This window comes from Pituophis catenifer, unplaced genomic scaffold (genome assembly GCF_029215685.1).
Source record: "Pituophis catenifer annectens isolate HBS135680 unplaced genomic scaffold, rPitCat1.0.hap2 SCAF_10, whole genome shotgun sequence".
Classification (NCBI taxonomy): Eukaryota; Metazoa; Chordata; class Lepidosauria; order Squamata; family Colubridae; genus Pituophis; species Pituophis catenifer.
This window is the reverse complement of record NW_027256890.1, coordinates 738,863-757,289: the sequence shown is the minus strand read 5'-3', so window position 1 is coordinate 757,289 and position 18,427 is coordinate 738,863. Positions and strand designations below refer to the sequence as shown.

At 44.4% G+C, this 18,427-nt stretch overlaps 1 protein-coding gene across 2 annotated transcripts in view; it reads right to left on the bottom strand.

Moving 5' to 3' along the window:
- GGT5 (gamma-glutamyltransferase 5) overlaps positions 1-18,427 on the bottom strand; it is a 49,759-nt gene that overhangs the window by 30,639 nt on the left and 693 nt on the right. For both annotated transcript variants that reach the window (XR_011600805.1, XM_070950300.1), the window contains exons 2-5: positions 11,836-11,966; positions 11,426-11,515; positions 8,687-8,876; positions 6,391-6,551 (exon numbers count right to left, since the gene is read on the bottom strand). Coding sequence is in view for 1 of the 2 variants with exons in the window: in XM_070950300.1 (XP_070806401.1) it covers positions 6,391-6,551; positions 8,687-8,876; positions 11,426-11,515; positions 11,836-11,966 (572 nt within the window). In the remaining variant the exon portion in view is untranslated. The remainder of the gene's footprint in view (positions 1-6,390; positions 6,552-8,686; positions 8,877-11,425; positions 11,516-11,835; positions 11,967-18,427) is intronic.

Here is an 18,427-nt window from a genome sequence, read left to right as displayed (position 1 = left end):
AAAATGTTTAAGCACTTGTTTTTTATTAGAGGTAAGAATATCTGTCATATAATGAGAGTTTGAAAATTTTGAGAGCACAAAATGATTTTCATGGATCAAAATACTGTCTGTAAGTGTTTGGAAGGTTGATGTTTTTAATGTTGTTTTTGTTTAAAAAATAAAAAACTTTTTGCAAAAAAAAAAAGAAAAGAAAAGAAAAGAGCCTACACCAATGCAGAGTGGAGGCAAGCCTTGTATGCAGGGTGCAGAGGGCCACATTCCAGAGCAACAAGCTGATACAAGGACACAGTGTGCCAGAGGTGTGACCGCAAGGGACACTGGCTTGGGTCTGCAGTGCTAATATGCCATCTGCGTTCAGAGCTAAACAACAACCGGTTGCCTCTGCAACGCACGAGAAGAGGAAACCCAGACCGTGGAAACCCAACCACAGGGAGAAATCTCCAGCTGCTGACAGAGAGGCGTATCAGACCAATACACGACAAACCAGCTTGTCGGCCAAAAAGATCCATGTGTCTGTATTGATCGAGGGGACAGAGTGTGAGATAGAAATTGACACGGGATCGTCCCTTAACCATTGTTGCGTAGAACACAATGATGAACATTATTCCGGGCATAAGGAAGAAAGACTTGAGGCCACAGACCTTGTGAAGGAGTTCAAGGATGTATTCAGCAGCGGCCTAGGCAAGTACAAAGGAACGCCTATCTCCTTCAGCCTAGATCCCAAGCTTAATTCGAATTGGCACCAATTCGAATTAAGCCCCGTAGTGTTCCCCTTGCAATTAGACCTAAAATTTATAAGGAATTGGATGAATTGATTGGCCAGGGAATCCTTCAGCCAGTAGACCATGTCCGTTGGGAGACCCCCATAGTAACGCCAGTCAAAGCTGATGTCTCAGTCTGCATCTGCACAGACTATAAGTCAGGAGTGAAATGTTCCTGGTTTGGACCGGATCGCCCGATCCGGTAGCGATGGAGGCAGGTGGTTCGGAGAACTGGTAGCAAAAATCCCTGCCCCCACATGCCCAGCTGAGCTGGACAATCATCAAAGGCTTTTTTTTTACTTTTAAAAGCATTTTTTTCTACAACCTCTTCAGCGAAGAGTTTTTTCTTTTAAATGCCTCTGACGATCCCAGCTGAGTTGCCTGATCGGCAGAGGCTTTTTAAAAAAGCCTCTGCCAATCAGGTAACTCAGCTGGGATCGTCAGAGCCTTTTGAAAGCATTTTTTTACAACCTCTTCGCTGAAGAGGTTGTAGAAAAAATGCTTTTAAAAGTAAAAAAAAAAAAATTGGCCACGCCCACCCAGTCACATTACCCCCCACCAAGCCACGCCCACAGAACCGGTAGTAACAAATTTTAGATTTCGCCACTGCTATAAGTGTACGATCAACAAGGCCTTGCAGCAGAACGCCTATCCTGTTCCCATCGTTCAACACCTACTGCGTTCATTGGGAACAGGAACAACATTTGTCAAACTTGATCTCGCGCAAGCCTACCAACAACTACCGGTCGATGATAGCACGGCAGAGGTGGGTGTCAGCCTCTGTCTTTATATTGCCTGCTTGCTCGGCTGCCACTGTAACAGGGGGAGGGGGGAGCTGTCTGGAAGTGAGCTGGTGGAGTAAATTGGAGGAAGTTTTCCTCAGCGTTTCTCCGCAGCTGGGAGGCGCGCTGATAACCAGTCAAGGTCAACCGTTGTGGCATACCAGGAGGTTGGAGCCATCGTAAGCTGCACCCCACACGACCCCATGGATAATCCTGACTGGACCATTGGGGGGAGGGTTTTAAGGATGCTTTCTACATGTGATTTTCGTGCCTATTGCCTCAGACCTTGCTTTTCTTTGGTTGCAATCAGTTCATACTCAGTAAAAGTACCTTTCTCTATGAAAATGGAGTCGGGGTGTTTCTTTCTTGAGTACTGAAAGGAGGCATACCTAACAGTGGGTTTCAGCAGGTTCTGACCAGTTCTGGAGAACCGGTAGCAGAAATTTTGAGTAGTTCAGAGAACCAGTAGTAAAAATTGTGACTGGTCCCACCCCCATCTATTCTCCGCCTCCTGAGTCCCAGCTGATCAGGAGGAAATGGGGATTTTACAGTATCTTTCCCATGCCACACCCACCAAGCCATGCCCACCAAGCCACACCCACAGAACCAGTAGTAAAAAAATTTGAAACCCACCACTGCAGCACGGCCGAAGCCCAAACTATTGTCACTCATGCTGCCGCTTGCAATTTGGGGTCAGCGTAGCACCAGGATTGTTCCAAAGCTTAATGGAATGGCTGTTACAAGGCATCCCTGGGGTGGTGCCTTATTTTGATGATGTCCTGGTGTCCGCTACCGATAAACCTGCTCTCTTTGCCCGTCTCAGGACTGTCCTGTCCAGATTCAGAGAGGCGGGCCTTAAGCGGGAAAAATGCCACATCGCAGTGCCCCGGGTGGAATTCCTGGGATACATGATTGATGGCTCAGGGTTTCCCCCCACCAAGTCCAAAATTGCCACCATTCAAAATGCTCCTACACCACAAAATAAGAGAGATCTGCAAGCCTTTCTAGGGCTGCTCAATTTCTACAGCATATTCTTAGCGCATAAGGCCACTGTGGCCAAACCTTTACATAGGCTGCTGGGAAAAAAGGCTTCCTGATGTTGGGGCCTGGCCGAGATGGTTGCCTTCGCCGCAGTAAAGAACCTGCTGACATCTGACAGCATGTTGGTCCATTAAAGTGACACCCTACCCCTGATCCTGACTTGTGATGCCTTGCTTTTCAGGGTGGGGGCTGTCCTCAGCCATCAGCTTCCTAATGGCCGGGAGGCTTCTCTTGCCTTCTATTCCCGCACCTTGTCTGCCACTGAGCGAAACTACAGCCAGCTGGACAGAGAAGCACTGGCTGTGGTCACTGGGGTCCGGTGGTTCCATGACTATTTGTATGGCAGACATTTTACCCTTGTGACTGACCACAAGCCCCTGCTGGGTTTGTTGGCGGGTGACCGCCCAACTCCGCCACCTTGGTCATGCCACCTTGAATGGTGCAATGGTCTCTATTCTTGGTAGTCTACAGCTACCGGCTAATTCACCGGCCCAGAAAGTCCCTGAGCCATGCCGATGTGCTGAGCTGCTGCCCCCTGGTGGAAGACCCTGCGTTGGTCTGCCAAGTCCTCCTGCGAGAGGACATCACTTCGGGGCCCATTATTGCAGCTGAGATTGCTCGGCATACTCCTAAGGACACTGAACTAATGCAAATTTTAAACTATGTGTGGCGAGGTTGGCCCAGGAACCCAGTGTCAGGAGCAGCACAGCCTTATTTCTCGCACCGAAATGAACTGTCTGTATTGAAAGGTTGTTTATTATGGGGGGAAAGGGTGGTCGTACCCTCCAAACTACGGAGGGAAGTGCTGGAAGTTTTGCATGCTGGGCATCCTGGTATAGTCAGGATGAAGGGCCTGGCTAGGAGTTACATCTGATAGCCGAGAATGGACCATGGCATTGCAGAAAGGGTCACCACCTGCTCCCCGTGCCAGGAATCCCAACTGGCTCCCCCCATGGCCCCACCTAAAACATGGGAGGAACCCCAGGTGCCATGGGCCAGGGTGCACATTGACTTCGTGGGGCCAGTAAAGGGGCAAACGTTCCTTATCGTTGTTGATGCTTACTCTAATTGGTTAGAGATAGCCCTAATGACTTCTACCACTGCCAAGGCTGTTATTAAGGCACTGAGAAAACTGTTCGCTACGCATGGCCTTCCCGACGTGCTAGTCTCGGACAATGACCCACAATTGACGGCTGTCCCATTCAAGGCCTTTTTGGCTGAATTGGGCATCAGACATGCCCTGGTGGCTCCATTTCCTCCGGCCAGTAATGGGCAGGCCAAACGATTAGTGAGATTTACAAAGGAGGCATTGGCCAGAATGTGTGAGGGAGATTGGCAGGCCCAAATAGATAAGTTTTTACTGATTCAACATATTACCCTTTGTGCTGCCACCAATAGAAGCCCCTCAGAGCTCCTCATGGGACAGAGAATCCAACCTCAATTGGACCGATTGCATCCAAATTATATTGCTGACACTCCCCTCGATTCCTCTGGGAAAATTAGGAAGTTTGAAATTGGGGACAAGGTCTATGCTCACAATTATGCCGGAGGCGCTCTCTGGATTCCTGGCACAGTTGTAGAACTCTCTGGTCCTTGCTCCTACAAGGTTGAGCTAGAGGACGGGAGATTGTGGCGTTGGCATGTGGACCAACTCCATGGCCGGATTTCAAACTCTCTGCTTCGCACACCAGACCAAACTCAAACTGACCCTGACTGTTCTAAACTGTTAAATCCAATTCAAACCCGATTGTGCAGTTTGATTGCCCACCTGTGGAAGCAAAACTCCAGGGCAGACTTCCCAAGGGGTTGGGCCTTCCAGCTCCTACCACGCCCGACGACATGTTCCAGGAGGTTCCATTTGTGGGTCCAGAGACTAATCCACCTGCTCAAGTCGACACCCAGGAACAAACTGAACTGCGGAGGTCTACTAGGGCTCGCACCAGCCCCGCCTACCTGCGTGATTACGTCTGTAAATATGTACATATATTGACTTAAGTAATTGTATTCTAGGAGGGGAGGGGTGTTATGTACCATATAAGGAGTGAGCCATAGGCTTCACTCAGGTCCTCCAAAACAGCAGGAAAATACTTAAAGCTCATTGGTTAAGCTGTCTGGCAGCCCTCCATAAAAGTGAACGCTGCCAGACAAGCAGATTGTTGGGTTGTTCTGGTCTACTAATAAAGAGCTGTTGTCACTGAAGAGCTCTGTCTATCTCTTCCATCATCGAATCTAACAGTACTTTTACTGAGTATGAACTGAATACAGCAAAAGAAAAACAAAGTCTGAGGCAATAGGTGTGAAAATTACATATTGAAAGTATCCCCCAAATTCCTCCCCCCACAGTCCCAAGGCAAATGTCCAATCCACATCTCCCCAAGGTGTCATGTGGGGCACTTCTTTAGGCGGCCCCATCTACCTGGTATGCCGGAACGGTTGACCTTGGCAGTTATCAGCTCTCTCTGCAGCTGCTAAAAAGACAGCGAGAATTTTCCTCCCTCTTTCGAGACATCTCCACCAGCTCCCTTCCCCCCTCCCAAATACCTACCATACCTCCCCCCTCGCGTTACAATGGCAGCCTAAAGCAAGCAAGCATCATCAACTTTACATCATCTTTTGCTGTGCTGGTGAGAAAGTACTGCCTTTTCCCTTCCCCCAACCTCCATTTTGCATAGCTATGACTGCATCAGCTTCACTGACCACCTATGGGAGTTGCAGAGATCCCCGCAGATTGGACTGAGCCTGGCACCTCTTGGCTGTTCCAGGCCAGAATGGGGAAACTCACCAATTCAACAAACACAAAGGTTAAATTAATTTCAATGGCCAATTGAAATTATTATTATGGCCAATAATAATATAGAAAGTCAATCCAGAAACACAAGAGTTACAAATATTTCAATAAAAATGTGGTCACCAATAAGAATAACTGAATGAAACAATTGAATTGTCCTGCAGAGAGTTGGCCATTAGTCACATTGAGTTGTCCTAGACCCGTTCCAAGCTAGGTCAGCATCTCTTCACCTCTAGTTTCCCTCTGCTTTGGACATTGGGAGTCTTGGGGTCTTTTCACTGAGTCTTTCTCCTCTTAGACCAGGTCTTGGAGCAGTCTGAACAGCTGCTAACCAATGGGGGTAGTTGACGGGGTCCCAAAGGGAGGTGGGGGTAAGAAGAACAAATCTCTGGATGTCTTTTGGCTGTTGTTGGTGGTTTTTGAACACCAGTTTAGCATGCTTTGGAGGTAGCGCAAATTCCATACATGAAATAAACCTGACGTTCTGTCTCTCTCCCCCTCTCCCCGCTCCCCACTTTGAAGAGGACACAAAAGGCATAACTCAGATCAGACAGGTCAAGCTACAGCACCGTCTCACCACAGGCTCACCCTTTCTTGGCTGATGGTCTGGCACTGCCCCATTTCATGGGAATTGAGTGACTACCTCTCTCAAATCTCAGGCGTAGGCCACTCCAGAGTTAAACAACTGCAGATTATTCACTTCGTGACTGGCAGGAACCTGAACAGTAACTGGCTTGGGAGAACCATGCAACTTATAAGAGCCAAGGTGGTGTAGTGGTTAGAGTGCAGTACTGCAGCTACTTCAGCTGACTGCTAAGTTCAGCAGATCAAATCTTACCGGCTCAAGGTTGACTCAGCCTTCCATCCTTCCAAGGTGGGTAAAATGAGGACCCAGATTGTTGGGTGCAATATGCTATTTAGTATACTGTCTTTGGTGTAAGCCGCCCAGAGTCCTCAGAGAGTGGGCGGCATAGAAATATGACTAATAATAATAATAAATAAATAAACTTAGTCCTACCTTCAGCTCTGACATCTTGCACTAACTTTTCTGCCGTCCTCCCAGAGTAGAATTCTTTGGCTCCATTTTCTGCCACGGCTTTTAGGGTCTTCTCTAGGGCTGTCCAGTCTATGACCTCTCCGCTGCTCAGGACGGCTCTTTGGTCATTGCAAAGCAATTGGCTGAAAGAGAGGCCAAGAAGGATGCCGATCAGGGGTTCCCGCTCTTCAGGCCTCTCTACAGAAGCCCCGATTTAGCCCGTACACATAACCAGGTCTGGTTAACTCTCAAGAATGGAGGTGAGTCTCTGATCTGTGGCCAGATATGACTTCCCTTTAAATACAGGCAATCCTCGACTTACAACAGTTCATTTAGTGACCATCAAAGTTACAACAGCATTGAAAAATGTGACTTGTGACCAGTTTTCACACTTCCAGCATCCTCAAGGTCACACAATTAAAATTCAGGCGCTTGGCAACTGACTCATATTTATGACAGTTGCAGTATCCCTGGGATACGTGATCCCCTTTTGCGACCTTCCAGCAAGCAAAGTCTATGGGGAAGCCAGGTTCACTTAACATCTTTGTCACTAAATTAACAACTGAAGCCTTTCACTTAAAAAATGCAGCAAGAAAGGTCACAAAATGGGGCAAAACTATCTTGCTTAGTGACAGAAATTTTGGGCTTAATTGTGGTCATATGTGAAGGACTATCTGTACTTCATTTCTCCTGAAAGTGAGTTGAGGATCACTCTGGCCAAGTGCGGATTCCATGCATTTCCAAAAACGGCCTTGATGTGTGGTTCTTCTTCGTTGGTGTGGGGTCAAAGGTCCTGCGGGCGGGAGTGGCTGAAACTCCCATGGCCAAAGGGTGGGAGGGCAGCTTCCCTCACTGCCCCTTCCCTGAAAGTGGGGCTGTGGTGGCCGCTCCCCTGCCATGCCATGTAGAAGCGCACAAACACACTCCACAGAAAGGGAAGGAATGGGCTAAATCTCTTCACACCCACCCACCCACTACAACTAGGCAAGGAAAGGTGCTGCTAGGCCAGACCTATAGGCAAACAATGATGCTGGACCTCAATAAAGATAGCTGGGGTGTCCCCAGCAGGGCGGGAGAGAGAGAGAGAGATAAGAAAGACAAGGCAAACTATTTCCCCATCTAGGCTTATTTATCCTTATCCTTCCTGGGGAGTCCAAGGTCCCTTTTCAAAGGGGAGGGAGAGGACATGGCAATCAAACAATGGAGGTCTGAGAGACTAGAGATGATAGAATGGGCACAATCTGGAAACAAAGTGATGCTACCTAAATTTCAGCAGAGATTTGTGAATGACAAGCTTTATCCAACTGCCTTCCTGTTTGTATTGAGTAATTTTATGGACAGTGTTTTGCAAGGCACTGAAGATCTGACTGTCCCATTCCCCCCCCCCCCTTCAACTATTTAGGTCAGATGGCTTGGCTCTTATTGATGCTGGGGGTGGGGGTCCTGGCTTCTCCTTGGGAGGTAGGGGAGGGGCTACGTGTGGTGGGTTTGTATGTTTTAATGCTGTAAGCCACCCCAGGTCACTTGTGTGAGATGGACAGCTATATAAATCAAATAAGGGGAATAACAGGAATGTCATCACAATATATCTTATTTGGACAAAGCAGGTGACATTTACATTTTAATTAGCAATGTAGTTAAACGTGGTCAACCATTGCATTCAGACACCCTTAGTTCCTAATCAAACTGGAGGGTTGTACTAAGGGGTAGTATAGAGCTGAAGAAGCTTCTTAGAAGTGAAATGTCTTCAAAGAAAAACCAGAAAGTCCCATTGCCTCTTGAAAAAGCACTTTGGGACTACTAAGGGGTATCACAAGATTTGGAATAAGAAAGGGGAGGGGATGGGTATCAAATTTGCAGATCACATAGCATTAGGTGAGCTAGAGAATGCTTAGAAGATAGGAACAGCATTTAAAAACGGTCAAGGACTAAAGAAGTTGGCTGAAAATAAGAGACTCAGCTCTTCCCTTAGAAAACAGAAATTGAATGCACACGTATAAGATGGGTTGGTAATGAGAGGTATGAAAAGGACTTGAACTTGAGGCTCATCAAAAGCCGAATATGAAAGTTCGTACTAGAGAACCTTAAATATATTTGTATTTTTAAGAACCTTCTCCCAAGTAACAAGCATTTGTGCCCTTAATTTGTGGTGAACAAGAGTGGCCAAAGGATTGTAGGAAACATTCTTAGTCTGGCTATGTTCAGAATTGCTGTGAAGGATCCAAGCAGAATACTGGCCTGCCATTGGCCAATCCCACATTTCAAACTTTGGTCTCACCATGAGGATGAATTCTTCAAAGGAGACTCTAGGAGTGTTAGAAACGGGCTCAAAACGTCCGATACCCGGATCCCAAGGCTAAGCATCTCAATGGTGGGTTCAAAAAGGTCCTTCCATGGCAATCTGCCATAGTGTCGGTGAGCTTCTTCATAACCACGAAGTTCCCCAGGAACAGCAATCCATTGAGACCCTACCAAAGAAAGGCATTATGTATCCATGCAGAGTCTTCTCAAATGGTCACCCTAATTTCACTATTAGACTGCTTGGGTTAGTTCCAGAACTCCCTTGGGACTTGTAAAAACATACCAAAATTATTAGTAGAAAAATCTGAGTGTCTACCTCAGTGTTCCTCAACCTTAATAAGATGTGTGGATTCTCATCACCCAGAATTCCCCAACCAGCCAGCCACACATCTTAAAATCAGTAAGGTTGAGAATCACTGATCTACCTGATCATTCATCCTAGCAAAACCCTTTCAGGTGCAAGGATGGTTGATGTTTTTAAGGATCATAAGTCAGAAGAGAATGGCTGATGATATGAAGGCCCACCTGTATGTTTGTCTCTGCTTAAGGAATCCTCTTTGGGATTAAAGAGGCTACGTTCCTCCACATCTGAAGTCTTTGAGATATTTAAAAAGAGACTGGACAGTCACTTGTCTGAAATGGTATAGGGTCTCCTGTTTGATCATGGGGTTGGACTAGAAGGTCCAACTACCGGTAGATCCAAGGTCCCTTTCAGCTCTATTCTGATTGATTGATTGACATCTGAAATTCTATCAGTCTTATGGCATCTAAGCAGAGGTGGGATTTGCACCAGTTCGTGTGAACTGGTTATTAACTTTTTGCCCAGTTGGGAGAACCGGCTAATGCCACATCTGCCTGCATGCCCCGTTTTGGCTTCCAGGGTGGTGCAGGAGGCTTCCAGGCCCAAAACCCCTGCTCTAGGGTGAGTTGAGAATGGGGATTTTGATTATGATTGCTCATAAGTAAGTAGGAACCAGTAAAAGAGGAGTGGAAAATCCCTATCTGTAGATCAGCGTCTTTCAGTCTTGGCAAGTTTAAGATGGGCGAATTTCATGCTGCCTGGGAAATTCTGGGAATTGAAGTCCCTGCACCTTAAAGTTGCCGAAGTTGAGAAGCATGGATCTACACTAGAGTTTAGGATTTTCCATTCCTGTTTTATTTAGAGTTTATTTTATTTAGAGCAATTAAATAAATCACTATTTGTTTCGTTAACAAATAGTGATTAAACCAATATGAACCATTACTGGATTCTTCTTTCTTCATTCTTCTTTTTGTGAGAAACTGAAATTAAAAGTTGATCTGGGCTTTGATGATTAAATAAGGAATTATGGAAATAACGTAGACAAATGTTAATCTTAGAGTAAGAGTTTGATATATTTTACTTATATCTGTACCAAAGAAAGTTGGAAGTCATTCTTTTTCAGTTTTCCTTCTTTTCCTCTTTCTTTCTTATACTTTCATTCTTTTTCTTTCCTGAGCCTTTTCTTTTTTCAGATCTGTTTGTATTTTTGTATTTTTTTTACTGTATGAAGGATCAAATACCCAGCCTTTATAATTCTACATTCCTTATTTACAGAAATTACATCAAAATTTAGAATGAAATCCATTGGGAGCCATCTCATATAACACAGATTCTGAATCCCTCTAACCAAAAAGTGTTTATCGATAGAAGAGAATATTTGCAGCTCAGGGTTGAACTGTGGGTTCCCTGGTGCTCTCTGAGCTTAATGGTTTTCTTGAAGATGCTTCATTACCAAACTAGGTAACATGATCAGTGCTAGAAGGGAGTGGAGTTTGCTCTTATTTTCATATACTAGTGGCTTACCCTGTCAGCGATGATCAGTTACTTCACAAAATACGTTTTCACTGGTGCCGGGTCTCTACAGACTCACGCAGAGAAGGGCTATTTGGCACTCCTCCCTCAAATGTTCTTTAAAATACAGAGTTTCCCAGCATTCCTTTAGGAACCTCCAACATATAAACTGTGGTTACTCATCCTAAAATGAATCCTCTTTACCTGGAGCTTCAAAATTTGCTGTTTGCTGGGGAGGTGTGTAGCTAATAGTCAGTCTACATTTAGTGTACATCTGGCTTTGGGGATATTTCTTTATAACCAAACAAAAGTGCATTTTCTGTGCAGTTTGCACCCCTTGCTCGCTGGATCTGGATGTCACAAAGCAAAGCCCACATTTTGTAATTAACCCCCCATCCCGCTTTGGCTGGCAGAGTGCTGCAGGAGGCTGAATGCTGCCATACCCCCTGGCCACACCCAGTTGTTAAATTATCTGAATCCCACCACTGCAGCTAAGTGGCACAATGCAAAACTGTAAGCCATGCATTGTTTTAATTAAAAATTGTTGAATAAGCCACAGAACCCTAAACCGTTAATCATGGGTTGCAAAACTCAACTGGATTCACACACTGGATTGAAGACACTTATAACAGTTTGGGGAGGGGAGTGAGGCCAACCAATGTGCTGATGCCATCTTACACAAGCTGCCTCTATGGAGAAACCACCTCTGGGGGCTCTTTTCCCAAAGGAGCTTCATGTTTCTTCCAGTGGAAATGAGATCATCTCTTGGTGTACATAACACCTACCAGGCTGATTCTCCCAAAGCGATCAAAGAACAAGGTCTCAAGCCCCCCCCCCCCCGACATGCATTTCCTTTCCAGCCCCATTGATTCAAGCCATTGTATTATTGAATTATACAGTTACCTGGAAGCAAACCACCTCTACACTTTTTCAGCAAACCTTCAGTGATGTTTTGAGGAGCCCTTTCACGAGCGTTGAGCACCTCAATTTTTCCTGCAGTCCAAAGGAGAACATATTGAAAAATCCACACAGCTTCCATGGAGGTGATGAATAACATCTAGCATTTTCCTGACAAAGTTTACCTAGATTCAAATCTCAGATAACTTATTTCACTCACAAACCCCATATTCAATCCACATCTAAAGCTATAGTTTGTTGGTAGTTTACGCTTCCTTAATTTTCTTAGGGTTTTAAAAGCCATGATTCAAAGTAGTCAAAAGTGACCAACCATCCTTTTTTGAGGAGCATTAATGTTGCTGCAACATTAATGGTTCCACCTGAGGCCACTTCTCCTCAAGGTTGAATGAACCTACCTGTTGGTGCATCGTAGATGGTGAAAATAACGCCTCCACCCAGACCCATGCTCTGTGGATTCAGGACTGATGTGCAGACCAGGGCTGCAATAGCAGCATCTATGGCTGAGCCGCCACGTTTTAAGATGTCCCTGTGGGGATAAAGAGGACGGAGTGTGAAACATCAAAAGCTGGCAGCAGAAGAGCTTCTCCTGAAAAATAGCAATAGCACTTCACAGTGCTTTCCAGCCCTCTCTAAGTGGTTTACAGAGTCAGCATATTGCCTGCAACAATCTGGGTCCTCATTTTACCAACCTCAGAAGGATGGAAGGCTGAGTCAATCTTGAGCCTGGTGAGATTCGATCTGCCAAATTGCAGTCAGCCGGCAGTCAGCAGACGTAGCCAGCAGTACTGCACTCTAACCACTGCGCCAGCATGGCTCAGAAATCAGGCACAATGGGCTTCCAGAGGCAGACTGGACCACAGCAGCAGCAAGATACCTGGCTGCCTGAAAGGCACAATGATGCCCTTCAACAGGCAGAGGCTAGTGACCAAAGGCTGCTGAGAGCAGGACTTCACCTGAAGACAGCAGACCATCTCTGGGGATGCAGATGACTTCACAAAGTACATGCAGTTCTCTGTTCCAACTCTTGTGTTCTTGTCCTCAGATTAAGCAAACAGAAGAGCTCAAAGGAGAATTGCAACACAATTCATCAGCAGGAAGGGACAGGGAAGAGAGAATGTCTAGACAGCCAGGGATCCTGAGAAATTGCATGCTCAGCTATTGTGGAAAAAAAGAGAGCTCACAAACAGTTGCTGTTACAAGAAATGCGTCCTGAGAGTGGCTGATATTTGCTGATTGTGAGTGAGTGAATGCCTGCTTGTTCTTGAGTAAGCAGAGTTGCATCCTAGGAATATAAGGCAACCAGCTTTTGGAGAAAGAATTCACTGAGCTAACATACTGTACAGAGGCAGCTAATACAACATTTTTTTCATTTGTTTATTCATTTGTATTCCACCTTTATTGTTTTTATAAATGACTAAAGGTGGCGAACGTACCTAATACGCTTTCCTCCTTCTATTTTCTCCCTAGCAACAACCCTGTAAAGTGCACTGGGCTGAGAGAGAGTGACTGGCCCAAAGTTAGAGCAAAGTTTGTGAAGACAGTGTGTTCAATGATTGTAATAAATTTTCCCTGTGTCTTTATTACTAGTATTCTTCTCATCCTTCTTAGTACCTATTTCTTCTCACGTATGACTATAACCATGTTGCTTATATCTTTACAATTTATATTGTTTTGTTTCCTAGTATGATTTGATTGCTTATTAGTAACTTATGACTATCACTAAGTGTTGTATCTTATGATTCTTGATGAATGTATTTTATTTTTCTTTATGTACACTGAGAGCATATGCACCAGAGACAAATTCCTTGTGTGTCCAATCACACTTGGTCAATAAAGAATTCTATTTTATTCTATTCTGTTTCTACTAGTGCAGAAGAGGAACAGACATAATTCAGAAGTCCTGAACTGCAAAGTCTACCGTGTGTTTGGTCTCCTGTCTGAAAAAATTTGACTTATATTTGCAGCAAGTACAAATTAGTGCTAGAGGAAAAAAAGTCCAAAATGATTGGAACACTGAACACATTTCAGCTCAGGAGGAAAATGAAAGATTCACTGGACCAAAAAGGCCTGGAAACGGAGAGAAGCAACTCTCCACAAGGAAAAAAAAAACCAAACAGAGGAAGACATTTAGTGAAATAAGAATGACAACTGGAAGCAAAAGGCATAGAGGCCTTCTGCATCTCTAGAAATCAGAAAAAACTTTTAGGGACACACCATAGAGGAAGAAAAGGATATCCTGCAATACCTGAAGGTGGTTCCGGAAGACAGAGGAAATACATTACAGAAATCACATTCAATGGAACATTCAATCCTTTTAAGTTAATGAAATGGCCTGAAAATAACAGAATGCTTGAATGAGTTATTTGTTAAAAGAAACCAAGCATACAGGTCCTGCCCTCTGGAAATGATTGATAGATAGATAGATAGATAGATAGATAGATAGATAGATAGATAGATAGATAGATAGATGACCAGATAAATGCTGTGTACATAGTATATTTTGGTCTTCTTTGTCAAATGCCTTAGACTTACTAAAGTCTAAGTCTAAGGCATTTGACAAAGTAGACCTAAACCTACTTCTTGAAAAGCTAGCAAATTGTGGGATAGACAACATCACCACCAGATGGATTTGTAACTGGCTGACAAACCATACTCAACAAGTAGTTCTAATGGAACTACATCTACATGGAGGGAAGTAAGAAGTGGGTATCCCAAGGTTCTGTTTTAGACCCAATACACTTCAATATCTTCATAAATGACTTAGATGTGGGAATAGCCGGGAAATTCATCAAATTTGGCAGGAATAACCAACACCCCAGAAGATAGACTCAATATCCAGATGAATCTCAACAGAATACCGGGCCCTATCTAACAAAATGAAATTCAATGGAAAAAAAGTAACGTTTTATACTTGGGAAAGAAAAACCAAATGCACAGATACAGATTAGGTGAAACTTGGCTTAATAGCAGTAAGAGGGATCTTGGAGTCCTAGTGGATAGTCACTTAAATATGAGCCAGCAGTGTGTGGCAGCAGCCAAAAAAGCCATGGAATCTTAGGCTGCATTAACAGAGGGAGAGAATCAAGATGACGTGAAGTGTTAGTATCACTTTATAATACTTTAGTAAGACCACACTTGGAATATTGCATCCCGTTTTGGTCATCACATTATAAAAAAGATGCTGAGACTCTGGAAAGAGTGCAGAGAAGAGTGCTGGAAAACATGAAGAACAGTTTCAGGAATTGGGTATGTCTAGTCTAGTGAAAAAAAGGACTAGGGATGACATGATAGCAGTGTTCCAATATCTGAGGGGCTGCCACAAAGAAGAGGGGTTCAACTTATTTTCCAAAGCCCGAGAAGGCAGGACAAAGAAGCAATGGATGGAAACTAATCAAGGAGAGAAGAAACACAGAATTAAGGAGAAATTTTCTGACAGTGAGAATAATTTGCCAGTGGAACAGCTTGCCTTCAGAAGTTGTAAGGCAGGGGTGTCAAACTCGATTTCACTGAGAGCGCATCAGGGTTGTGTTTGACTTTGCGGGGCCGGGGGGGGGGCAGCTCAATGTTACTCATAGTGGGGAGCGCCTGTGGTGGCCCGAGAGCTCTGCCAGCAAAAATGGGCTCCCAAGCTCCGTTTTTGGCTGCGCCGACCTCCTGCAACTCTCTGCCAATGAAAACGGAGCTCTGTCATGGGCCAGTCCTTCGCTGTTTCTAGGGCAACCCCATGGGCCAGATCTAAGCACCCCATGGGCCGGATCTGGCCCCCGGGCCTTGAGTTTGACACCCCTTGTAGAGGCTCCATCACTGAAGGCTTTTAAGAAGAGATTGGACAGCCATTTGTTTGAAATTGTATAGGTTTTCCTGCTTGAGCAGGGGGTTGGACTAGAAGATCTCCAATGTCCCTTCCAACCCTGTTATTCTGTTTTTCTGTATGGTGAATGATCCAATATGCAAACAGAGATTACAGTAGCTTTATGGGGTCCATTTTGAAGGACCCCAAATCTATCTTCACTTCAACGGCCAGTTTGAAACTTAGTTGTTTGCTCATTTGTGTTCATGAGAAGGTTGGTGTGTCTGAAAGGTAACACAATATTGTTGAAGTCAATCTCCCCGACTGAGCTATGACCCATTGACCAGAGTACATGGCATCCCAGAGATGGTAACCACTGGGCCATCCTAATTATGGTTATATTTGACAAGGCCATCTGAGTAGAAAGATGATGACAACTGAGATCTCTAAGGCTCTTCCTTATCTTGCAAGAAAAAGGTTGCAACAGAACTGAAACCCATCTCCAAAGTGAACTCTAATGAGTTTAGTTACAGAGTTTTTCTTTTTCGAAGAGTCTCTTGAACTCTTTTCTAGGAATCTCTTGAATTCTTTTCTAGGACTCAAGCAACACAGGGTCTGGCTTCACATCTTACATTAAACCACTCCCAATTAGTTTGTTGAGTAAATCATAATTGCCTGCATTGAGACACTATGTTGAGACAAAAACCAAAGAAATAAATTTCCAAGGGTAGGTGGGATGAATGAGTGCAGCTAAGTTTTAAAAGTTTACAACTTATTGAAGAGATGACAGCAAATAACATTACTGTATAGCATGTGACATGCTTTATGAAAAGTTTCAACAATTATTTGATATTTATTTAAAAGTTTGATATGGTTGCTATTTCATACAGATTAATAGAGTTGAAAGGCACCTTGTAGGTCATCTAGTCCAACCCCCATCCAAGCAGGGGGCCCTACACCATTTCTGACAGATGGCAGTCCAGTCTCTTCTTGAAAGCTTCTGGTGATGAAGCTCCCACAACTTCCGAAGGCAACTTCTGTTCCATTGGTTGATTGCTCTCATTGTCAGAAAATTTCTCCTTATTTCTAGGTTGAATCTCGAAGTAACAGTAACAGAGTTGGAAGGGACCTTGGAGGTCATCTAGTCCAACCCCTCTGCTCACGCCTTGATCAATTTCCATCCATTATTCCTTGTCTGGCCTTCAGGTACTTTGGAAAATAGCTTGACCCCTTCCTCTCTGTGGCAACCCTTCAAATATTGAAAGATTGCTGGTCCTTCTCTTCTCTAACTAGCCATGCCTAGTTCCTGTAACTGTTGATTGTATGTTTTAGTCTCCAGTCCCCTAATAATCTTTTTTGCTCTTCTCTGCACTCTTTCTTATAGTGTGGTGACCAAAACTGAATGCAGTATTCTAGGTGTGGTCTTAGTAAGGCTTTATAGAGTGGTATTATACCTCACTTGATCTTGATTGGATCCCTCTGTTAATGCAATTTAGGATTGCATTGGCTTTTTTGGCTGCTGCCACACACTGTTCACTCATATTTAACTGGTTGTCCACTAAGACTCCAAGATTCCTCTCACAGTTACTGCTATTAAGCCTGGTGTCAAGGTTCGAAGTCGTCTCAAAATAAATTGCATTTCAGCCAAGTTCTTTATGAAAACCCATTCATTTATTAGCACGACATTCTGTTCCAAAACTCATTGCTTTCTGCCATAACGTCAGGACTATTCCGCCACTCACTCCATAGGTCTGGAAGGGAGCTGGAGATCTGGAAGTCAGCCAGTTTGGCTTGGAAAGGATTGCTGGCTATCTGTCAAGGTTCGAAGTCGTCTCAAAATAAATCGCATTTCAGCCAAGTTCTTTATGAAAACCCATTCATTTATTAGCACGACATTCTGTTCCAAATATGGAACAGATATGGAACATAACGTCAGGACTATTCCGCCACTCACTCCATACGTCTGGAAGGGAGCTGGAGACCTGGTTTCACCCATCTGTGTGTGTGTACTTTTGTTTTTTCTTGCCTAAGTGAATTTCATTTTGTTAGATAGGGCCCAGTGTTCCAGGCTGTCAAGATCCATCTGGATCTTGAGCCTATCTTGATGTTAGCTATTCCTGCCAGTTTAGTATCATTCGCAAATTTGGTAAGTTCTCCTTCTATTCCCTCATCTAAATCATTTATGAAGATATTGAAGAGTACTGGGCCTAGGACAGAACCTTGTGGTACCCCACTGTTTACTTCCCTCCATGTAGATGTAGTACCATTAAGGACTACTCATTGAGTACAGTTTGTCAGGCAGTTACAAATCCATCTGATGGTGATGTTATCTATCCCAGTTTTTTTAGCTTATCAAGAAGTAGGTTGTGGTCTACATTGTTGAATGCCTTGCTGAAGTCTAAGTCTATTATGTACCCAGTATTTCGCTGGTCTACTAATTTAGTCACTATGTTGAAGAATGAGATAAGATTGGTTCGGCATGATCTGTTTTTAACAAACCTGTACTGACTGCTAGTTATTACTTCACTCATTTCTAGGTGTTGGCAGATCTGTTTTTTTTTTATTATCTTTTCCAGTATCTTCCGGGGTATTGATTAGGCTGATTGGTCTGTAGTTTCCTGGGTCTGTTTTTTACCCCCTCTTTTAAAGATGGGAACCTCATCAGCTCTTTTCCAGTCCTCTGGTAGTTCCCTGGTGCTCCAGGATTTTTGGAAGATGTGGTATAGTGGTTCTGAGATTACATCTGCCAACTCTTTTAGAACTCTGGGATGGAATCCCAGAATTTCAAGCACTGAACCTCCGCATGTACAATGAAAACCGACCTGACGATTAAAACGCGACCGGATCCCAAGAGCTGCCTTACAAAGTGGGGGTGGGGACCTCTGGGAGCCCCGGGGATCCCGGGGACTTTTCCTGGATCAAAAGCCTTGGTAGTACAGTGGTCTAAGGCACCCTATTATTAAGCTGGTTATTAAGACCAGCTGCCTGCAATTACTGCAGGTTCGAATCTCGCCAAGGCTCAAGGTTGACTCAGCCTTGGATCCTTTCTCAGGTAAGTAAATTGAGGACCCAGTTGTGGGGGCAATAAGCTGACTTTGTATAAATATACAAAAAGGATGAAGGCTATTGCTGAGCACATTGTAAGCCGCCCTGAGTCTCCGGAGAAGGGCGGCATATAAATCAAATTAAAAAAAAAA